Source organism: Pelobates fuscus, chromosome 6, assembly GCF_036172605.1.
Source record: "Pelobates fuscus isolate aPelFus1 chromosome 6, aPelFus1.pri, whole genome shotgun sequence".
NCBI classification, from domain to species: domain Eukaryota; kingdom Metazoa; phylum Chordata; class Amphibia; order Anura; family Pelobatidae; genus Pelobates; species Pelobates fuscus.
The window spans coordinates 260084590-260110086 of NC_086322.1; the positions used below are offsets into that span (position 1 = coordinate 260084590).

General features: G+C 45.7%; 1 protein-coding gene across 2 annotated transcripts in view; it reads right to left on the reverse strand.

Moving 5' to 3' along the window:
- UNC13D (unc-13 homolog D) overlaps window positions 1–25497 on the reverse strand; it is a 111964-nt gene that overhangs the window by 64681 nt on the left and 21786 nt on the right. For both annotated transcript variants that reach the window (XM_063459045.1, XM_063459046.1), the window contains exon 6: window positions 12997–13063. In XM_063459045.1, the coding sequence (XP_063315115.1) occupies window positions 12997–13063 (67 nt within the window). The remainder of the gene's footprint in view (window positions 1–12996; window positions 13064–25497) is intronic.

A 25497-nucleotide genomic window follows, 5' to 3' on the forward strand; every position in this document is an offset into this window, starting at 1 on the left:
AGACGTGCTCAAGCTGTTTTGAATGGTGTCAGCACCAAGACAATGCAAATAGCACTTCAGTAAAGTTACAGTCCCTTCTTTGGGGGCCTTTCCTCCCTTTCACACAGGACCACCCATTTCAGGCATCGTTAGTGACCACCCATTATATCCGGTTTCACATCTCCTAGTAGTTAATGGAACACAGAAGACCTGTGTATTATGGGTATGGAGACAAGACATGCCACTTTTATGTGTAGTGGGCCTAGGCTACATTTAGGCCCATACAGTCATTAATCATTACACAGGTACATATTAATGTATATAGTATCAAATCTATTTTAGGATTTGACTGTGTTCTCTATGGTCTTCAGCCAGGCCATGGAAGATATATTTTTTCCATTTATTTATTATGAAATATGTTGCTGCCACTACATGAATGCTTCTTTTGGATGATCAAATGGTCCATTTTTTTTTTTATTTATTTGAGGCTTACCAATACTCTATACTTCTGTACTGCATACAGAGGCGAAGTTTTATGGCGTGGGCGCATTCTCAAATTTAGATATGTGGCATTGCACTCACATTGGATGGAGAACACAGAGGTCACATGTGGACAAGCAGTATGTTTACTATATGTCACACATGTAGACCATAACTACTATGACAATGAAAGTGTAAACACATTTTAACTCTCATTAGCTTTATCAAATGTTTTAGCTCCGTGAACAAAAAAAAAACAGCACTTGGCTAAAATAAATATATTTTGTTGGGGCCATAAAATGTACTTTTGATCTGATGCCTCTGGTCTTTTTTGCCACCTAATTGCAGGGGCCAAAGTTGCATTCAGCATTAACAAAGTAGTCCCTAATTGCTAACCCTACAATTTTCTAAATATTACATAGTTTGAAAATCAAGAGTCACAGTGTTATTATATTCTATTTTTTTTTCTCACTTATCTACTGAAAAATCAAAATAAAGAATTTTGAAAAACAAAAACAAAAAGGAAATGTCTAAGGTGACATGGTGTCTGACCAAGGGATCTTCAAGTTGGCAGAAAGACCAGCGGCTTCTGGCCAATGGTAAATGTTTTGTCCCCTCCTCCAGCCTATACTGATTTAAGCCCCCCTACAATCATTCCTAGAACATGCCCTATGTTTAACTCTAAACCTTAATGTGTTATATAAATTCAATTTTGACAGCAAATGGTTGATGGCATTCAGAGTATTGCATGAACCTTTATTTATAAACTCCACACCTGCTGTATTCAGCCAAAACCTTTATCCCACTGTATTAAATCTGCATCCATATGTACATTGATCAGTCACAAGATTAAATCCACCTGCCTCATATCATGTAGATCCCCCTTGCACTTTCAAAACAGCTGTGATTCATCAAGGCATGGACTCCACAAGACCACCAGAGGCTCTCTTAGTGCTGCAATGTAAACATTGCAGATTCTCTAAAACAATGTTTTACATTGCAGCACTAACTGCAATAGTGTCAGGGTACCTGAGGCCTCTACCTCAAAAGGAGGTAGAGACTTAGTAATTTATCCGTCCAAACGAGCTGTTTCCTTCGTTCCTCGCGGTTCATCCAGTCACTTAAACACCGACCGCGAGGAATCCACGTCCTTTTCTAGCGGGACTGTCAGGGTACCTGAGGCCTCTACCTCTAAGGGAGGTAGAGACTTGGTGGTTTATCCGTCCAGACGAGCTGTTTCCTCCGTTCCTCGCGGTTCATCCAATCACTTAAACACCGGCCGCGAGGAATCCACGTCCTTTTCTAGCAGGACGCTCAATACGTGACGTCATGACGCTATCACGAGCGACCTGTCACTCAAGTGTCCGATATCCAATCGGTACTTGTCAGAGGCGTGATTATCATCCAGAGCCAGGGTATTTAAGCTTACTTCTCACTTCAGCTCATTGCCCTGTCGTGGTTCTAGCTTGTCTAGTCACTCAGTGCTCTGGTATTCTAGTTTGCTCTATTGGTTTTGACTCGGCTCGTTGTACTACCCTGCTTCTCTGTTATCCCTTGACCCGGCTTGTCTCTCGCTTATCTGTCTTCTCGTTCCCTCGACCTCGGCTTGTCTCTGACTATTCTCTATTACTCTCGGTACGTTAGTCCGGCCATTCTAAGGCCCGGTATACGTACCTTTCCTCTCTTTGTACTCTGCGTGTTGGATCCCTGTCCCGATCCTGACATTACGACAGGGCCAATGGATCCTGCAGGTACAAACAGTCAGCTTGGTTCTTCGGATCCCAGGTTTGACGCCATGGAGCATAGGATGGATCAGATGGCTTTGGCACTACAGGCACTTTTGTCTCGTGCTAGTAATCCACCTGAGGAGACACGTACTCCTTCTATTTCTCCTGCAGTCTCAGGTCTAGAGGTAGCCACTGTAGGTGCTTCTTCCCGTATTACCCCACCAGTACGTTATGGCGGGTCACCGGAGAAGTGTCGTGGCTTTCTAAACCAGATTAGCATCCATTTCGAATTACAACCCCGCTCTTATCCTACTGATAGAGCGAAGGTTGGATTTATTATCACTCTACTCATTGAAAAAGCTTTGAGATGGGCCAATCCTTTATGGGAGAATGATAACCCACTAGTCTATAATTATAATGCCTTTGTAGCTGCGTTTAGAAGAACTTTTGACCCCCCTGGTAGGAAGGTCAATGCAGCTAGATTACTGTTGCGCCTTAGACAGGACAATCGAACACTTGTGGATTATGCACTAGAGTTCAGGTCCTTGGCGGCAGAAGTTAAGTGGAACGAACAGGCTTATATAGATGTGTTTCTGAATGGGTTATCAGATGTAATTCTTGACGAGGTCGCTACTAGAGAACTCCCTGAAAATTTGGAGGATTTAATTTCTTTTATATCTCGTATTGATGAACGCTTAAGAGAGAGGCTGAACACTCGAGATAGGACCCGTAGACCCTCCTTTAAACTAGCGCCTACTTTTCAAATTTCTGAGTTCGAGGACTTACGTATTCCTGAACCTATGCAGATAGGCAGTACTCATCTCACAGAGAGTGAGAGACAGTACAGGAGAAGGGAGGGCTTATGTATGTATTGTGGAGTCAGGGGTCATTTACGCCTAAACTGTCCCAATCGTTCGGGAAACGCTCGCACCTAAGTTCCTATAGAGGACAGGCCTTGGGTGTTTCTACTTTGTGCTCTATTCACAACTACAAAGAGCTCAGGCTTCTGTTACCCGTTTCTTTAAAGTGGGAGAAGGGAGTAGTTAAGACTATGGCACTAATCGATTCTGGAGCTGCTGAGAGCTTTATAGATCAGGGTTTTGCTGCCAAGCATACTATTCCATCCCAGTTAAAAGAGACACCACTGGCTGTTGAGGCCATCGATGGTAGACCGTTACTTGAGCCTGTTATTTTCCATGAGACCATACCGATTAACTTAACTGTTGGCATCCTACATAGAGAAGACATATCCTTACTGCTCATTTCTTCCCCTTCTATTCCCATAGTTCTGGGGTACTCCTGGTTGAGGAGACATAACCCTATTATTAATTGGGAGTCAGGGGAGATAGTTTCGTGGGGACAGAATTGTCAAGAGAAATGCTTGCGGAAAGTCTCACCCCTCGGCTTAACCAACACATCGGCCAACTCTGACAATCCTACAGAGACACAAATTCCGTCTCAGTATCTAGATTTAAAGGCTGTATTTGACAAAAAGAAAGCCGATACCTTACCCCCACACAGATCCTTTGATTGCAAAATTAACCTACTCCCTGGTACCATGCCGCCCAGAGGTCATGTATACCCGTTATCTACGAAAGAGAACTCAGTTCTAGAGGAGTATATTCACGAAAATTTAGACAAGGGATTCATTAGAAGGTCCTCCTCCCCTGCCGGGGCTGGATTTTTTTTTGTTAAAAAGAAGGATGGTTCTTTGAGACCTTGTATTGATTATCGAGGCCTAAATAAGATAACCATTAAAAATGCCTACCCGATTCCCTTGATTACTGAACTCTTCGATCGTTTGAAGGGCTCTACAATTTTCACCAAGTTAGACCTCAGAGGGGCATATAACTTGGTGAGAATCCAGCAGGGACATGAGTGGATGACGGCATTCAATACTCGATATGGTCACTATGAATATACTGTTATGCCTTTTGGGTTATGCAATGCACCAGCTGTATTCCAGGATCTGATAAATGAGGTTCTTAGGGAATTTCAGCAAAATTGCGTCATTGTATACCTAGATGATATACTCATTCATTCTAGTGACATTGAGAGTCATCACAAGCAAGTCAGGAGGGTTTTGCACAAGCTTCTCCAGCATGGCTTGTACTGCAAGTTGGAGAAATGTAGCTTTGATCAGACCCAGGTAACCTTTCTCGGCTATGTGATCTCTGGGGAGGGATTTAAGATGGATCCGGATAAGCTCCAATCCATTCTAGAGTGGCCTTTACCCAAAGGTCTTAAAGCCGTACAGAGATTTATTGGTTTTTCTAATTATTATAGGCGCTTTATTAAGGGCTATTCTTCCATTATCGCACCTATCACTAACATGACCAAACAGGGGGCTGATACTAAGAATTGGACTACTGAAGCTCTCCTGGCGTTCAAAACTCTCAAGGAGCTTTTCGCTTCCGCTCCAATTTTAGTTCACCCCGACACTTCTCTGCCTTTTTTACTTGAGGTAGACGCATCAGAGACTGGTTTAGGTGCTGTCCTATCTCAAAGGTTGGGTGTTGATAAACCATTACATCCATGTGGATTTTTCTCTAAAAAATTGACCGGTACTGAAAGCAGGTACGACATTGGTGACAGAGAATTACTAGCGGTTATCAAGGCTTTGAAAGAGTGGAGACATTTATTGGAAGGTACATTACATCCTGTTACCATTCTGACAGACCACAAAAACTTGTCTTATATCGGAGAGGCCAAGCGTCTCTCCTCCAGGCAGGCTCGTTGGTCGTTATTTCTTACCCATTTCAATTACGTTCTGACTTACAGACCTGGGTCAAAGAATTCTAAAGCCGATGCGCTATCTCGCCAATATGAGCCCTCTGCCTCAGTTGAACCACTTTTGTCCTCCATTGTACCCAAATGCAATATTATTGCTAATACCAGTCTCAAAATTCATTCTCCACTACTTGACCAGATCTTGAAGTCACAACATCTAGCTCCCGGAAACACTCCTGAGGGAAGAAACTTTGTTCCTCCTGAACTTCAACTGGAACTCTTACAATGTTTTCACGAAAGTAAAATAGCTGGTCATCCTGGTATTCGCAAGACATACTCTCTGATATCCAAGGATTTCTGGTGGCCTTCACTTCGAAAAGATATTGAGGAGTTCGTCGCAGCTTGTGAGACTTGTGCCAAGACTAAACTACCTCATGCATCTCCATGTGGCCTGTTACACCCCTTGGACATTCCTGAGAAACCTTGGTCCTGTTTGTCCATAGACTTTATTGTTGATTTGCCTGCTTCCAAGAGACAGACTGTTATTCTCACGGTGGTGGATAGATTTACTAAGATGGCCCATTTCGTGCCATTACCTAAACTTCCGACTTCCCCTGAATTGGCGGAGATTTTTGCGAGAGAGGTTTTTCGCCTACATGGGATTCCTTCGGAGATTGTTTCTGATAGAGGTTCTCAATTTGTCTCACGTTTCTGGAGATCCTTTTGTTCTCAAATGGGCATTAAATTGAACTTCTCCTCTGCCTATCACCCTCAGTCTAACGGAGCTGCTGAACGTACTAATCAAAAGATCGAACAGTATCTGCGTTGCTTTGTTTCCGAACACCAGGACGATTGGGTCGGTCTGATTCCTTGGGCGGAGTTCGCACACAATAACCTTGTTTGCGATTCAACTCGCTCTAGCCCTTTCTTCATGAATTATGGCTTTCATCCTTCGATTTTTCCTTCGGTTTCCTCTTCTCAGGGGATACCGTCGGTTGATGATCATGTCGCCAACCTGAAGAAATTATGGGATCAGACTCGGCAAATTCTATTACATAGTTCTTCGCTGTTCAAGAAACACGCTGACAAGCATAGAAGAGCGGCTCCTGTTTTTGTTCCTGGGGATAGGGTATGGTTGAGTACTAAGAATATTCGCCTAAAAGTTCCATCTATGAAATTTGCTCCTCGCTACATAGGCCCTTACAGGGTTCTCACTCGTATCAATCCGGTTGCGTATCGCCTTGCTCTGCCACCTGCCTTATGCATTCCTAACTCTTTTCATGTCTCCTTGTTGAAACCTCTTATTTGCAACAAATTCTCCTCTAAGGTCTCCTCGCCTCGTCCTGTTCAGGTGGAGGGTCGGGAGGAGTACGAGGTCAGCTCCATCATTGACTCCAGAATTTCAAGGGGAAAATTGCAATATCTGGTCAACTGGAGGGGATATGGTCCTGAGGAGAGGAGTTGGGTACCTCAGGAGGACGTTCATGCTTCTCGCCTTCGCAGAGCATTTCACCTCCGCTTCCCATCTCGCCCCGGTTCATTCCGCCCGGTGGGCGTATCTGAGAGGGGGGGTACTGTCAGGGTACCTGAGGCCTCTACCTCTAAGGGAGGTAGAGACTTGGTGGTTTATCCGTCCAGACGAGCTGTTTCCTCCGTTCCTCGCGGTTCATCCAATCACTTAAACACCGGCCGCGAGGAATCCACGTCCTTTTCTAGCAGGACGCTCAATACGTGATGTCATGACGCTATCACGAGCGACCTGTCACTCAAGTGTCCGATATCCAATCGGTACTTGTCAGAGGCGTGATTATCATCCAGAGCCAGGGTATTTAAGCTTACTTCTCACTTCAGCTCATTGCCCTGTCGTGGTTCTAGCTTGTCTAGTCACTCAGTGCTCTGGTATTCTAGTTTGCTCTATTGGTTTTGACTCGGCTCGTTGTACTACCCTGCTTCTCTGTTATCCCTTGACCCGGCTTGTCTCTCGCTTATCTGTCTTCTCGTTCCCTCGACCTCGGCTTGTCTCTGACTATTCTCTATTACTCTCGGTACGTTAGTCCGGCCATTCTAAGGCCCGGTATACGTACCTTTCCTCTCTTTGTACTCTGCGTGTTGGATCCCTGTCCCGATCCTGACAGGGACGCTCAATACGTGACGTCATGGCGCTATCACGAGCGACCTGCCACTCAAGTGTCCGATATCCAATCGGTACTTGTCAGAGGCGTGTCCTTCATCCGGAGCCAGGGTATTTAAGCTTACTTCTCACTTCAGCTCATTGCCCTGTCGTGGTTCTAGCTTGTCTAGTCACTCAGTGCTCTGGTATTCTAGTTTGCTCTATTTGGTTTTGACTCGGCTTGTTGTACTACCCTGCTTCTCTGTTATCCCTTGACCCGGCTTGTCTCTCGCTTATCTGTCTTCTCGTTCCCTCGACCTCGGCTTGTCTCTGACTATTCTTTATTACTCTCGGTACGTTAGTCCGGCCATTCTAAGGCCCGGTATACGTACCTTTCCACTCTTTGTACCCTGCGTGTTGGATCCCTGTCCCGATCCTGACATTACGACAGGGCCAATGGATCCTGCAGGTACAAACAGTCAGCTTGGTTCTTCGGATCCCAGGTTTGACGCCATGGAGCATAGGATGGATCAGATGGCTTTGGCACTACAGGCACTTTTGTCTCGTGCTAGTAATCCACCTGAGGAGACACGTACTCCTTCTATTTCTCCTGCAGTCTCAGGTCTAGAGGTAGCCACTGTAGGTGCTTCTTCCCGTATTACCCCACCAGTACGTTATGGCGGGTCACCGGAGAAGTGTCGTGGTTTTCTGAACCAGATTAGCATCCATTTCGAATTACAACCCCGCTCTTATCCTACAGATAGAGCGAAGGTTGGATTTGTTATTACTTTACTCATTGAGAAAGCTCTGAGATGGGCCAATCCTTTATGGGAGAATGATAATCCACTAGTCTATAATTATAATGCCTTTGTAGCTGCGTTTAGAAGAACTTTTGACCCTCCTGGTAGAAAGGTCAATGCAGCTAGATTACTGTTGCGCCTTAGACAGGACAATCGAACACTTGTGGATTATGCACTAGAGTTCAGGTCCTTGGCGGCAGAAGTTAAGTGGAACGAACAGGCTTATATAGATGTGTTTCTGAATGGGTTATCAGATGTAATTCTTGACGAGGTCGCTACTAGAGAACTCCCTGAAAATTTGGAGGATTTAATTTCTTTTATATCTCGTATTGATGAACGCCTAAGAGAGAGGCAGAACACTCGAGATAGGACCCGTAGACCCTCCTTTAAACTAGCGCCTACCTTTCAAAATTCTGAGTTCGAAGACTTACGTATTTCTGAACCTATGCAGATAGGCAGTACTCATCTCACAGAGAGGGAGAGACAGTACAGGAGAAGGGAGGGTTTATGTATGTATTGTGGAGTCAGAGGTCATTTACGCCTAAATTGTCCCAATCGTTCGGGAAACGCTCGCACCTAAGTTTCTCTAGAGGACAGTCCTTGGGTGTTTCTACTTTGTCCTCTATTCACAACTACAAAGAACTCAGGCTTCTGTTACCCGTTTCTTTAAAGTGGGAGAAGGGAGTAGTTAAGACTATGGCACTAATCGATTCTGGAGCTGCTGAGAGCTTTATAGATCAGGGTTTTGCTGCCAAGCATGCTATTCCATCCCAGTTAAAAGAGACACCACTGGCTGTTGAGGCCATCGATGGTAGACCGTTACTTGAGCCTGTTATTTTCCATGAGACCATGCCGATTAACTTAACTGTTGGCATCCTACATAGAGAGGACATATCCTTACTGCTCATTTCTTCTCCGTCTATTCCCATAGTTCTGGGGTACTCCTGGTTGAGGAGACATAACCCTATTATTAATTGGGAGTCAGGGGAGATAGTTTCGTGGGGACAGAATTGTCAAGAAAAATGCTTGCGGAAGGTCTCACCTCTCGGATTAACCAACACATCGGCTAACTCTGACAATCCTACAGAGACACAAATTCCGTCTCAGTATCTAGATTTAAAGGCAGTATTTGACAAAAAGAAAGCCGATACCTTACCCCCACACAGGTCCTTTGATTGCAAAATTAACCTACTCCCTGGTACCATGCCCCCCAGAGGTCATGTATACCCGTTATCTATGAAAGAGAACTCAGTTCTAGAGGAGTATATTCACGAAAATTTAGACAAGGGATTCATTAGGAGGTCCTCCTCCCCTGCCGGGGCTGGATTTTTTTTTGTTAAAAAGAAGGATGGTTCTTTGAGACCTTGTATTGATTATCGAGGCCTAAATAAGATAACCATTAAAAATGCCTACCCGATTCCCTTGATCACCGAACTCTTCGATCGTTTGAAGGGCTCTACAATTTTCACCAAGTTAGACCTCAGAGGGGCATATAACTTGGTGAGAATCCAGCAGGGACATGAGTGGAAGACGGCATTCAATACTCGATGTGGCCACTATGAATATACTGTTATGCCTTTTGGGTTATGCAATGCACCAGCTGTATTCCAGGATCTGATAAATGAGGTTCTTAGGGAATTTCAGCAAGATTGCGTCATTGTATACCTAGATGATATACTCATACATTCTAGTGAGATTGAGACTCATCACAAGCAAGTCAGGAGGGTTTTGCACAAGCTTCTCCAGCATGGCTTGTACTGCAAGTTGGAGAAATGTAGCTTTGATCAAACCCAGGTAACCTTTCTCGGCTATGTGATCTCTGGGGAAGGATTTAAGATGGATCCGGATAAGCTCCAGTCCATTCTAGAGTGGCCTTTACCCAAAGGTCTTAAAGCCGTACAGAGATTTATTGGTTTTTCTAATTATTATAGGCGCTTTATTAAGGGCTATTCTTCAATTATCGCACCTATCACTAATATGACCAAACAGGGGGCTGATACTAAGAATTGGACTACTGAAGCTCTTCTTGCGTTCAAGACTCTCAAGGAGCTTTTCGCTTCCGCTCCGATTTTAGTTCACCCCGACACTTCCCTGCCTTTTCTACTTGAGGTAGACGCATCAGAGACTGGTTTAGGTGCTGTCCTATCTCAAAGGTTGGGTGTTGATAAACCATTACATCCATGTGGATTTTTCTCTAAAAAATTGTCCGGTACTGAGAGCAGATATGACATTGGTGACAGAGAGTTACTAGCGGTTATCAAGGCTCTGAAAGAGTGGAGACATTTATTGGAAGGTACATTACATCCTGTTACCATTCTAACAGACCACAAAAATTTGTCTTATATCGGAGAGGCCAAGCGTTTGTCCTCCAGGCAGGCTCGTTGGTCGTTGTTTCTTACCCATTTCAATTACGTTCTGACTTACAGACCTGGCTCAAAGAATTCTAAAGCCGATGCGCTATCTCGCCAATATGAGCCTTCTGCTTCAGTCGAACCACTTTTGTCCTCCATTGTACCCAAATGCAATATTATTGCTAATACCAGTCTCAAAATTCATTCTCCGCTACTTGACCAGATCTTGAAGTCACAACATCTAGCTCCCGGAGACACTCCTGAGGGAAGAAACTTTGTTCCTCCTGAACTTCAACTGGAGCTCTTACAATGTTTTCACGAAAGTAAAGTAGCTGGCCATCCTGGTATTCGCAAGACATACTCTCTGATATCCAAGGATTTCTGGTGGCCTTCACTACGAAAGGATATTGAGGAGTTCGTCGCAGCTTGTGAGACTTGTGCCAAGACTAAACAACCTCATGCATCTCCATGTGGTCTGTTACACCCCTTGGACATTCCTGAGAAACCTTGGTCCTGTTTGTCCATAGACTTTATCGTTGATTTGCCTGCTTCCAAGAGACAGACTGTTATTCTCACGGTGGTGGATAGATTTACTAAGATGGCCCATTTCGTGCCATTACCTAAACTTCCGACTTCTCCTGAATTGGCGGAGATTTTTGCGAGAGAGGTTTTTCGCCTACATGGGATTCCTTCGGAGATTGTTTCTGATAGAGGTTCTCAATTTGTCTCACGTTTCTGGAGATCCTTTTGTTCTCAAATGGGTATCAAATTGAACTTCTCCTCTGCCTATCACCCTCAGTCTAACGGAGCTGCTGAACGTACCAATCAAAAGATCGAACAGTATCTACGTTGCTTTGTTTCCGAACACCAGGACGATTGGGTCGGTCTGATTCCTTGGGCGGAGTTCGCACACAATAACCTTGTTTGTGATTCAACTCGCTCTAGCCCTTTCTTCATGAACTATGGCTTTCATCCTTCGATTTTTCCTTCGGTTTCCTCTTCTCAGGGGATACCGTCGGTTGATGATCATGTCGCCAACCTGAAGAAATTATGGGATCAGACTCGGCAAATTCTGTTACATAATTCCTCGTTGTTCAAGAAACACGCTGACAAGCATAGAAGAGCGGCTCCTGTCTTTGTTCCTGGGGATAGGGTATGGTTGAGTACTAAGAATATTCGCCTAAAAGTTCCATCTATGAAATTTGCTCCTCGCTACATAGGCCCTTACAGGGTCCTCACTCGTATCAACCCGGTTGCGTATCGCCTTGCTCTGCCACCTGCCTTACGCATTCCTAACTCCTTTCATGTCTCCCTGTTGAAACCTCTTATTTGCAACAAGTTCTCCTCTAAGGTTTCCTCACCTCGTCCTGTCCAGGTGGAGGGTCGGGAAGAGTACGAGGTCAGCTCCATCATTGATTCCAGAATTTCAAGGGGAAAATTGCAATATCTGGTCAACTGGAGGGGATATGGTCCTGAGGAGAGGAGTTGGGTACCTCAGGAGGACGTTCATGCTTCTCGCCTTCGCAGAGCATTTCACCTCCGCTTTCCATCTCGTCCCGGTTCCTTCCGCCCGGTGGGCGTATCTGAGAGGGGGGGTACTGTCAGGGTACCTGAGGCCTCTACCTCAAAAGGAGGTAGAGACTTAGTAATTTATCCGTCCAAACGAGCTGTTTCCTTCGTTCCTCGCGGTTCATCCAGTCACTTAAACACCGACCGCGAGGAATCCACGTCCTTTTCTAGCGGGACGCTCAATACGTGACGTCATGGCGCTATCACGAGCGACCTGCCACTCAAGTGTCCGATATCCAATCGGTACTTGTCAGAGGCGTGTCCTTCATCCGGAGCCAGGGTATTTAAGCTTACTTCTCACTTCAGCTCATTGCCCTGTCGTGGTTCTAGCTTGTCTAGTCACTCAGTGCTCTGGTATTCTAGTTTGCTCTATTTGGTTTTGACTCGGCTTGTTGTACTACCCTGCTTCTCTGTTATCCCTTGACCCGGCTTGTCTCTCGCTTATCTGTCTTCTCGTTCCCTCGACCTCGGCTTGTCTCTGACTATTCTTTATTACTCTCGGTACGTTAGTCCGGCCATTCTAAGGCCCGGTATACGTACCTTTCCACTCTTTGTACCCTGCGTGTTGGATCCCTGTCCCGATCCTGACAAATAGGAAGACTCTAACCAGAACACTTCAATGAGCTGAGGTGGTCTGGGTGGCTATAGTGTCCATTTGAAGGGAAACTATAGTGCCAGGAAAACAAAGTTGTATTCCTGGCACAACAGCTCCCTATAGTGCCCTCCTCCCCCCCCCCTCCCCCGCAGTGCAGAAGGGGTTAAAATCCCCTTCTGTCACTTACCTGAGTCCTGCGCCGATGTTCCTGGCGATGGCACTGAGTCCTCCTTCTCTCCTCCCCCGCATGCCGATGGTCGCACTCGCATTAATATTGTATAATGCTGTCCTGTGGGGATTCTGTTGATGCTGGATGTCCTCATGCATAACGTAGGACGTCCAGCATCAGTTATGTGATCAAAAGTTGCCTAACGACCCAGAAGTCCCTCTAGACTCCACCTCTAGACAGCCACTAGAGGTGGAGGTACCACACATAGCTCTTAAAGTTAATGATTGCAATTGCATCTTGAAGGTAGGCACTCCACTTACCAAGTATCTCCTTAAACATACCCTGCCCTAAGTCCCTCCTAAACATAAATATGCTATAACCTGTCTTAAATGCAAACAGTGGTCCAGCAACATGCTAACGAGTATTATTTACATTTTTTTCTTAAATTTGCTCAAATTAAACATGCAAAAATAAATTTCTACTCACCACTGACATCCTTCCCCAGAATCCCCTTGGCTTCTTTTACAGTAACTTTAACACAGAAAATCGGAGGCTGTAACAGAAAGGAAACCCCTAAATCAAGACACTCACTACCAGTTCAAACAATCTTTGCTTTAATTTCATATTTCCACTTACCATCCTGTTCGGAAACTAAAACTCTATGGTGCAGTTTATCTTTTTTATCATCAAACTATATTTAACACATTTTCATCAGTTAACATATTCAAACCATCTGCTTGGAAACATCTGCTTTCTTGTTAGTGGTAAGTTCCCTTTCTTTCACACCAGTAAATGATATTCAGGTATCTACTGGGGCAAGCGTTTTAAGTAAGGATAAAACACATTTACCTCTGAAGTAGATTAGGGTGGCAGTGCAATCTTATCAAGATGTGTGCATGCATGGTTTTCACACCAAAGCATGGGCATAGCTTGCTTGCTACCATATTCACTCCCAAATATCCCCACAGGACCAGGTGCATGGCATTATTGAAGATGTGGTGATTTACATCATATGCCAGCCTGTGCCTTGAAAGCTTCATATATTGTGCAAATTGCATGTTCAGTTATCTTTATTCAATCCTTGTTGTCTGATTTGCTCCCAAATATCCTTACAGGCCCATGTGCATGGCATCATTGAAGTTGTGATGATTTACATCTTATGCCAGCCTGTGCCATGACAGCGTTATATATGGTGTAATTAAACAATAAACATTTGTTTTTTTCTTGTTTTGTTTTTTTAAGCGAGAATTATGTTTAGTTATATAGCATCTGAAATCAACTAAATATTCTGATAATCCAAACAGGAATAGAAGTTGATTGTATTATGTATTATGTAGTCTATTTACAATAACCTAATACTTACACTGTACAGTAACCATAAAACTTTTTTGAAAAAAGAAACGGAAAAATAATATAGTAATATTTTGCTTCATGATTTTGACACTCTAAATGACGAAACAGGATATTTCAGCTTTAACCAGATACCAAAATTATACCACTGGTAAAGGACAATTGCAGAATGAGAGATTTAAAAAAAAAGGCAATGTTTTTTGGGGGGTGGGAGGGGGGGCGAAGCTAAGTTGCCATGCTGAGCGGTCGCACTGGAGATGAGCTCCATGCAAAAGCTCTCTCAAACGGCCAGAATCAGGGCACAAACTCCCTGTAACGAGTATATACCCCTACACGCAGGATCCAGCCAAACAGAAGACAGCACAGAGGAGAGATATGTCTACCGGACCTTAGAGTGGCCGGACTCGACGTAATAGGAGAAGTACAGAGTCAGGAACGATCCGAGGTCAAGGGCACAAAGAGACAGCGTAAACGAAAACTAGCCGGGGTCTGGTACACAGGAATCAGCAAGCCGGCAAACAGTACAGACAAGGATAAAGCGAAAACGAAGTCAGAATACAAAGCCAAGGTCAAATACGGAGAAACACAACTGAACACAACAAGCACTAAAGGGAACTGTAGCAGAAACCACGATAGGGCAAGGAACTAAGGGAAAAGGGTGAGTATAAGTAGCCTTCAAACTAATGTGATTAGCTCCTGTCACTTCCACACCCCCAACAGGTAAGTGTATGGGGTGATTGGCATGACAGGAGCCAATGGGAGCCTTTTTGCAATTTAGGCTCCCACTGTCTCTTTAAGAGCGCGCCCGAGACTCGCGGCGCGCTCTTAGCTGCAGGCGGGACACGTGACCGCATCTCGCGGTCACTGCCCGTCTTCCTGTTAGGAGAGTCGGATGAGCCGCGCGCGGCTCGTGCAGCCGCAGGAAAGCGCACGGCTTGAAGAGAGGACCGCGGCCGGCCCCCGGATAAGGTAAGTACCGCTACAGTACCCCCCCTGAGGACACGCCCTCCGGGCGGGCAGGACCAGGCCTGGCAGGAAAACGCGAATGGAAAGAACGTACAAGGCGGGGAGCATGAACAGCATCCGCAGAAATCCAACTGCGCTCCTCAGGCCCATAACCCTTCCAATGTACCAAGTACTGAAGCCGACCCCTAAGGAAACGAGAGTCAAGAACAGCAGACACTTCGAACTCTTCATGACCCTCCACAGAGACAGGAGGGGGAGGGGGAGTATGCCGGGTATAGCGGTTGCGTACGTAAGGCTTCAATAACGAGGTGTGAAAGACATTAGGTATACGCAGATTCTTAGGCAGACCCAAGGCATAAGAAACTGGATTAACCTTATGTATAATGCGATAAGGACCAATGAAGCGGGGAGCCAATTTCATAGAAGGCACCCGGGGGCGAATATTCCGTGTGGAAAGCAAAACCCTGTCCCCCACAACATAGGAAGTAGCCGCTCTGCGATGCTTGTCAGCCTGAGCCTTCTGGCGGGCAGCAGAGTCCACCAAAGAACGCTGAACCTGCTCCCAAGTATTACGCAAACCAGCCAAATGCTCATCCAGAACTGGCATGCCCTGTGAGGAGAATGCAGCCGGAAGAACCACGGGATGCTGGCCATAGACAACGTAAAAAGGGCTTTTGCCGGAAGAATCATGAGTGGCGTTATTCCGAGCAAATTCAGCCCAAGGAAGCAGGTCAGACCAATTGTCCTGATGGTGAGACACAAAACAACGGAGGTACTGCTCCAGAGACTGGTTGGCACGTTCAGCAGCTCCATTAGACTGGGGATGGTAAGCGGAAGAAAATGAGAGAGAAATATCCATCTCCGAACAAAAGGCTTTCCAGAACCTGGAAATAAATTGGCTACCCCTATCGGATACAATAGATAAGGGAATACCATGTAATCGAAACACTTCTCTAGCGAAGATAAGAGCCAGTTCCTTGGAAGTGGGCAACTTGCGAAGAGACACAAAGTGAGCCATTTTGGAAAACCGATCTACTATCATTAGGATGACTGTGTTACCATTCGAAGGGGGTAATTCAACAATAAAATCCATTGATAGATTAGACCAAGGTCTCTCGGGAACGGGTAACGGATGCAACAGCCCACAAGGAACTCTACGAGAGGATTTCATACATGCACAAGTAGTACAAGCACTTATATAGTCAGTAACATCCTTACGTAAGGTATCCCACCAAAAATACCGAGAAACGGCTGACACCGTTTTGGAAATACCAGGATGTCCAGCAGTCTTAGTATCATGATACAGTGACAGAATATCCTGTCTCTCGGGAACGTCAACGAACAATTTATCATTAGGCCTCTCGCTAGGTGCCATGCTTTGTTTCGCTTGTATGGCCTGCAAGAAGGACGAGGAAATAGACAATATAGTAGTTGCTATTATCCTGTCTGGGGGAATGACAGGAGTAACATCAATCTCCTGTTTGTCAATAGTCTCGAACTGTCTGGACAGAGCGTCCGCTTTAGTGTTCCGATCACCTGGCCTATAGGTGATTATATAATTAAAATGAGACAAGAACAGTGACCACCTAGCCTGCCTGGAAGACAATCTTTTAGCTTCGCTAAGGTAGGATAGGTTCTTATGATCCGTAAATATGAGGATAGGATCCTTAGTGCCCTCTAACAAATGTCACCATTCTTTGAGTGCTAAAATGATAGCAAGGAGTTTGCGATTACCCACATCATAATTCCTTTCTGCTTTGGACATTTGTTTAGAAAAGAAGCCACAAGGATGCAATGGCTTGTCAGGAGACTCTCTTTGGGATAAGACAGCACCTACCCCTATATCGGAGCATCAACCTCAAGTATATATGGCAATGAGGGGACAGGATGCTGTAAAATAGGTGCAGAGGCGAACGTAGTCTTAAGAAAGTCAAAAGCCTGAAGTGCCTCGGTAGACCAGGCACGTGTATTGCCATCCTTTTTAGTCATACGAGTAATAGGAGCTACGATAGACGAAAAACCTTTGATAAAACGTCTATAATAATTAGAGAAACCCAGAAAACGCTGGATGGCTTTCAGACCTTGCGGCAGAGGCCATTCTATGACCGCAGCGAGCTTCTGGGGATCCATCCGAAAACCCTTAGCGGAAATCAAATACCCCAAAAACTGGACCTCGGATTGGTCGAATAGACATTTTTCTAGTTTGCAATAAAGACCATTAGCAAGAAGGGTCTTCAGAACTGTCGTAACATGTCTGTGATGAGTGTGTAAGTCTGTAGAATATATTAAAATGTCATCCAAGTACACAATAACAAATGAGTGAATAAAGTCCCTTAAGACATCATTAATACATTCTTGGAATACTGCTGGGGCATTGCAAAGCCCAAATGGCATGACGGTAAACTCATAATGACCTGACCTAGTGTTAAAGGCTGTCTTCCATTCGTGGTCCTTTTTTATACGTATCAAATTGTATGCTCCTCTAAGATCTAATTTGGTGAATACCGTAGCATGTTTGAGCCTGTCAAACAATTCTGTTATTAATGGTATAGGGTAAGCATTTTTGATGGTGATTTTATTAAGACCTCTATAATCAATGCAAGGTCTTAAATCACCTACTTTTTTTGATACAAAGAAGAACCCCGCTCCAGCCGGAGAAGAGGATCTCCTAATAAATCCCTTGTCTAATGATTCTTTAATGTACTCCTCCATGACACGGTTTTCTTGAACCGATAGAGGGTACACCCTGTCCTTTGGAGGTATAGTGCCAGGCAACAAGTCAATAGCACAATCGTAGGGTCTGTGAGGCGGTAATTTGTCAGCCTCTTTTTTTATCAAAGACAGTCTTTAAAGATAAATACTGAGAGGGTATAGCCGTAGACAAAGGAGGAATGGTAGGAACATTAATAGAATTCACAGGCGTGACTTCAATAGTACATGACTCATGGCAGGCTTCACTCCATGATTTTATCTGCCCTGTCTCCCAGTCAAAAATGGGATTGTGGGCACGTAACCATGGATACCCTAACACCAACTGTGAAGAGGGAGAGGTGATGACCTGGAACCGAATGGTTTTGATAGTGTAGAACCCCTGTGTACATGTGTAGCGGTGCAGTCTCGTGAGTAACAACTGGAGATATCAATGGTCTACCATCTATGGCCTCAACGGCCAAGGGTATCTCCTTCTCCCTGATGGGAATATTGTTTTTCTTTACAAAACCAGAGTCTATAAAATTCTCAGCTGCCCCAGAGTCAACCAGGGCGTATATATTTTCAACTATACAACTCTCTCCCATATGTAAAGAAACAGGGAGAAGCAGTCGGTTAGGAGGCAATGTAGGAGACTTAGAAATCACACCCAAGGCCAGTCCCCTATAAGGTCTTAGGTGCGAGAGTTTTCCGGGAGCAAAGGACACTCCTTTACCATATGGTCTCTCTTACCACAATATAGGCAGAGTCCCTCCCTTCTCCTATGTAATTTTTCATTATCAGAGAGTTTGGCAACCCCTAATTGCATGGGTTCCTCTTCAGATACTTTTACACTCTCCGGTGTATTAACTCTGGGGTGAATAGGTGTAACAAAACGTCTATTCCTGTTCTTGGTATAGAGCCTGTCACGAATCCTATTATCTATATCGATGAGGTAGTCAGTAAGGTCCTCTAAGGCAACAGGAAGCTCCTTAGCTGCTACCTCATCCAATATAGAGTCTGATAAGCCTTCCATGAAGGCAGTAGTTAACCCATTGTTGGTCCAATCTACCTGTGAGGCAAGGGTACGAAACTGAATAGCGTAATCAGCCACAGACCTAGAACCCTGTTTAACCCTCATTAATGCTCTTGCGGCATTCTTAGACCTTTTCATAGTGTCAAAAGTTCTGCGAAAAGCTGTAAGGAAACTGTGAAAGTCATGCACCATAGGTCCATTAGCCTCCCAAATAGGGTTTGCCCATTCAAGTGCTTTGTCGGTAAGTTGGTGCATAAAGAACCCAACTTTAGACCTCTCTGTGGGAAATGAACGTGGATACATCTCAAAATGAAACTCTATTTGGTTAATGAACCCTCTGCATGTCTTAGAATCCCCTCCATACCTAGGAGGAGGCGTTAAATGGGCCGTAGCATTAGGCACAGTCGATACTTCAGGAAGCAGGGGTGTAGGAGGGTTAGGTGTGGTTGCTGGAATGGTTCTAGCTAAGAGCGTCTGGAGAGCCTGAGCTATCTGATCCATACGGTGATCCTGCTCTACAAATCTAGCCTCATGGGACGCCATCTGTTGAGCTAAATCTGCGGGGTCCATGGCCCTATTGTAATGTAACGAGTATATACCCCTACACGCAGGATCCAGCCAAACAGAAGACAGCACAGAGGAGAGATACGTCTACCGGACCTTAGAGTGGCCGGACTCGACGTAATAGGAGAAGTACAGAGTCAGGAACGATCCGAGGTCAAGGGCACAAAGAGACAGCGTAAACGAAAACTAGCCGGGGTCTGGTACACAGGAATCAGCAAGCCGGCAAACAGTACAGACAAGGATAAAGCGAAAACGAAGTCAGAATACAAAGCCAAGGTCAAATACGGAGAAACACAACTGAACACAACAAGCACTAAAGGGAACTGTAGCAGAAACCACGATAGGGCAAGGAACTAAGGGAAAAGGGTGAGTATAAGTAGCCTTCAAACTAATGTGATTGGCTCCTGTCACTTCCACACCCCCAACAGGTAAGTGTATGGGGTGATTGGCATGACAGGAGCCAATGGGAGCCTTTTTGCAATTTAGGCTCCCACTGTCTCTTTAAGAGCGCGCCCGAGACTCGCGGCGCGCTCTTAGCTGCAGGCGGGACACGTGACCGCATCTCGCGGTCACTGCCCGTCTTCCTGTTAGGAGAGTCGGATGAGACGCGCGCGCTCGTGCAGCCGCAGGACAACGCGCGGCTTGAAGAGAGGACCGCGGACGGCCCCCGGATAAGGTAAGTACCGCTACACTCCCCAAATTGACAACTAGGCGACCTGGAGAAGGGAGCCCTAACCCTGCAGAACCAAGCAACAAGCATCCCGACCAAAATTGGAGGCTCCTAACCAGGGATCGACCTGAGGCATACAAGAGGCCTACCCAGACAAAGCAAGAGACTACAACCACTTACCTGGAGGTCTCCCCGGCATATTTCCTCCCCTCCCCCCCTCCTGCCGGAGAGGGATATCCCGGCAACTAAAGCCTGGAACACAGCAAATCAACTACAGAAGTGCAATAGTAGAAATGACACCCTGAGTTTGGTGTGGATGTTCCAGGAGCTGGTTCACCAAAAATGGCTATTTAATGTGATATCACCAATGTTGAAATTATAATTAAAATTGAGTGTAATAGTGCCACTATTAAAATAAGTATTACAGGAAAAAAGTGCAGTAACTGTGTGTGGTGTGTACGTCCTTAAATCTGCTAGGAGCAGAATACGTAGAGTATACACCAGGTATTATACTTTATAGGAAAAGATATACCATATAGAATAGAACCATATAGAATAGAAAAACAGTATATGGACTGTTCTCTATGATGTAATAAAATTACCGTCTATACTCGAGTATAAGTCGAGTTTTTTGGCACATTTTTTGTGCTGAAAATCCCCAACTCGACTTATCCTCGAGTCAATTGTCTGTATTATGGCAACTTACATTGCCATAATACAGACAAGGACCGCCAGGCTCATTACAAGCCCGGCGGTCCTGTTGGGGGCTGGCAGTGAGCTGAAACTTACCTTTCCTGCAGCTCCTGTCAGCTCCCTTCTCTCTCCTCCGGTCCGTGCAGCTCCCTTCTCCTCCACTCTAAGTCTCGCGAGAGCCGCGGGGTCAGAGCGTTGCCACGGGTTACCATGGCAACGCTTCACGCGGCCGCAAGACTTACACTTGAGGAGAAGGGAGCTGCACGGACCGGAGGTGAGAGAAGGGAGCTGACAGGAACTGCAGGAAAGGTAAGTAACAGCTCTCTGCCAGCCCCCCTCCTACACAGCCCATCCACTGGACCACCAGGGAATGAGAGCCCCCCAACCTGGCCAGCTAACAAGCAGGGAGAGGGGCCGAATAAAAATGTAAATAATAATAAAATAAAATAATAATATTAAAAAAAAATAATAATAAAAGAAAATAATAATATAACAAAAAAATTAATATTAAAATAGCAATTTTAAAAAAATTATAATAAAAATGCCCACCCCCCACCAAGGCTCTGCATCACATACACACACACACTCTGCATCACACACACACACTGCACTCATACTCACACACACACACACTGCATTCATTATATACACACTGTAAATAAATATTCAATTAATGTAATTTTTGGGGGATATAATTTTATTTAGAAATTTACCAGTAGCTGCTGCATTTCCCACCCTAGTCTTATACTCGAGTCAATAAGTTTTCCCAGTTTTTTGGGGTAAAATTAGGGGTCTCGACTTATATTCGGGTCAACTTATACTCGAGTATATACGGTAGGTATCGCTGAAAAACCACTTTAAAAGAATGAATTGAAAAAGATGAATAAAAATGACAAGAAGTTTATTAACAAAAATATATGTTAAAATTATTAAAAATACTAAAAATACAAGCCAGGAACGGTATGCAAGGATATTACCAGCAAAGTAGTAGTCCTTATTCTGAATTTGCCACAGGGACCGGCTAGGATTGATGTGGATAGTTTGTATAGTTCTCCCTCCCCAGTCCGCAGGCAATGTGCTGAAAGCCGGCAGGGGAGGGAGGGACAGAGAGAGGACCCGGGAGCTCAGCCTGCAGCTCCTCCGGGTCCTCCTCTCGCGAGCTTGGAGCGGTGCCACGGTTACCACGGCAACGCTCCAAATCTCGCGAGAGTGAACTCTAGCCCTGGAGCGCGGGCTAGAGTTCACTGTAACCACTGGGACCACCAATGAATCCCCCACCGGACCACCAGGGAAATGTTCCCCCTCCTCCCTCAGTAAAGGTAAGAAGGGATATAATTAATATTGATTTTAATTAAATTGAAAAAAAAGCCTCCCTACCCCCATACAAACACTGCCCCCATACACACTACACACAGTGCCCCATACACACACTGCCCCACACACACTGCCCCCACACACACTACACACACACTGCCCCCACACACACTGCCCCCACACACACTACACACACTGCCCCCACACACACTACACACACTGCCCCTACACACACTGCCCCATACACACTACACACACTGCCCCATACACACACTGCCCCTACACACACTGCCTCCACACACACTACACACACTGCCCCTACACAAACTGCCCCATACACACTACACACACTGCCCCATACACACACTTCCCCCCACACACTACACACACTGCCCCATACACACACTGCCCCCACACACTATGCACACTGCCCCCACACACACTACACACAATGCCCCCACATACACTACACGCACTGCCCCACACACTACATGCACTGCCCCATACACACTGCCCCCATACACACACTACACACTGCCCCACAAACACTGCCCCCCATACACTCACTGCCCCCCATACACACACTACACACACTGCCCCCATACACACACTGCCCCACAAACACTGCCCCCATACACACACTACACACACTGCCCCACAAACACTGCCCCCATACACACACTACACACACTGCCCCAAACACACACACACTGCAACTCTCACACACACTGCCACCCTCACATACACACTGCACCGCTCACACACACACACACACCACTGCTCCTATGCCCTATATCCCAGCAGACCCCAGGTAAGTTGTCAAACTGTTCTTAAACGGTTTGACTACTTACTCTATGGATGGGATCCTGGCACTACTGGCGCCATAACTACTACACTGAGCTGTAGTGGTTATTGTGCCTGGATTATTTCTTTATATAATCTACAAGTGCCCCTCCCGAGATCAGGCTCTGGATCCGCCACTGGTGTATACTCTACTTATTCTGCTCCTAGCAGATTTAAGGACGTACACACCACACACAGTTGCTGCACTTTTTTCCTGTAATACTTATTTTAATAGTGGCACTATTACACTCAATTTTAATTATAATTTCAACATTAGTGATATCACAGAAAATAGCCATTTTTGGTGAACCAGCTCCTGGAACATCCACACCAAACTCAGGGTGTCATTTCTACTATTGCATTTCCTTGGACCGGTTTTTGGTGAATTCCTGTCCGTATCCAGTTCTGAGCAATTCACCACAAGTCAGACTCCCTCATCCCTGTGTGTTGCAATAGGCATACCAGATTAATATACAACTACAGAAGTGACTGTCCTACACAGCCAGAACAGCACCAGCACTCATCGTTAGTGATGTCGCGAACATAAAATTTTCCGTTCGCGAATGGCGAACGCGAACTTCCGCAAATGTTCGCGAACGGGCGAACCCGGCGAACCGCCATAGGCTTCAATAGGCAGGTGAATTTTAAAACCCACAGGGACTCTTTCTGGCCATAATAGTGATGGGAAAGTTGTTTCAAGGGGATTAACACGGAGGGGGGAGGGGGAACCAAAAAGAGATAAAGAAATTATATAATCTTGCAATGGAGCGTTGTGTGGTCCATTCAACATTCTAACCGGGGTGTCTGCAGTTGGTGGTGGTTTGAGAGCGTGGGGCCTACAGGAACGGTCTGAGGCCAGCTGTCGGTGGGTTGGTTACTCCTCCGGGTACTCCAGGTTGGCCCGGGGGCATTGGGGTGGACCGCCTGGCGAGTTCCATCTTCTCCTTCTGGATTGCCTCTGAGGTAGCGGTCTCGACTCTAATGGTAGCAGTACCTAATTTGGTATGGGTGTCGGCGGTAGGTCTAGGCACTGCAAGAATGGGGGTATCTCTTCAGGCCATCTGGCTCAGACCCATTCATTGTTGTGTCGTACTTGGATACTGAAAGGGTAGCCCCACTTATAGGGTATGTTCCTTTCTCTTAGTAGGGTGGTAATTGGTCTCAGGGCCCGCCTGGCTTCTAAGGTCATCGGCGAGAGGTCATTGAATAGAGAAACTTCTGCGCCTCTGAAGTTTCAGTGGGATTTGGGCCTTGCTTTTGCCATAATCAATTCTTTTAGTGGGAAGGAGTGGAGACAGCAAATTATGTCTGGGGGTCCCTTCTGTGGGTCGAGGCCGAAGCGCCCTGTGCGCCCTATCATATTTTATAAGTGCTGGTGTGTCTTCCCTGAGTATTATGCGGAATAGGGAGGTGAGTATCTCTTCCACGTTTTCCCCCTCTGGTGATTCCGGCACCCCTTTTACCCTGATATTATTTCGGCGTCCCCTGTTGTCTTGATCTTCTAGTTGTCTTCTCAGTGCTAGGATCAGGGCTCCTTGTCTTTTCAGGGCTGTGTTAGTAGCTGCAGCATGGGTTTCGGCTGTTTGTTGTGTTTGCTCAACGGCGTGTATGCGGGCTTCGTGAGCCGCGACGTCCGCTTTCAGGCCTGCTACCTCTGTCTTAATTGCTTCATGTAGTGTGGCGGTGAGGTGTTGCAGGTCGTCCTTGGTCACCATGGACATCGTCATGCGCTTAAGATCTGCGCCGATGTCTGCTAGCGTGGTGTGATCCGAGCTGGCACACGAGGAGGCTGGTGAGGAAGGCGCCATTTTGGAGGTCGGAGTTCCCGGGGCAGGTCCGACGTTTGCGTGGAGGTATTCGTCCATCGGCCCGGACTGTGACCCGGGTAAGGTGTTCCTCGGGGTTTGCGGCTGTTCAGCCCGTTAAGTGCGTCCCATTTGCGGCGATTTGCAGTGCGATACGCTGTTAATAGTGCTGGTGTGGATCGGAGCTGTGCAGTTAAGCAGCCATGTCCTCCGGCGTCCAGGCCACGCCCCCCATGAACCCAATTTACATATATTACTAATATGTTTCTGAACATATATATTATATTATTCACTCACTCACTCACTCTCTGGGCCGGCCTAAGACATCATGCTGCCTAGGTCCAACGATAAATGACTATGGGGGATAATGTATAATAAACACAGGTTACTGGCTACGGGAGGGATAATGTATAATAAACACAGGTTACTGGCTATGGGAGGATAATGTATAATAAACACAGGTTACTGGCTATGGGGGGGGATAATGTATAATAAACACAGGTTACTGGCTATGGGAGGGATAATGTATAATAAACACAGGTTACTGGCTATGGGAGGATAATGTATAATAAACACAGGTTACTAGCTATGGGAGGGATAATGTATAATAAACACAGGTTACTGGCTATGGGAGGATAATGTATAATAAACACAGGTTACTGGCTATGGGGGGATAATGTATAATAAACACAGGTTACTGGCTATGGGGAGGATAATGTATAATAAACACAGGTTACTGGCTATGGGGGGATAATGTATAATAAACACAGGTTACTGATTGTGGGGGGATAATGTATAATAAACACAGGTTACTGGCTATGGAGGATAATGTATAATAAACACAAACACACAAAAAAAAAAGATTTAATCTAAATTGTATGCTGTCTAGGAGGTGGGAGGGTCTGGGAGGGAGGGTCTGCTGCTGATTGGCTGGAATGTGTCTGCTGACTGTGAGGTACAGGGTCAAAGTTTACTCAATGATGACGAATAGGGGGCGGACCGAACATCGCATATGTTCGCCATCTGCGGCGAACACGAACAAGCTATGTTCGCCAGGA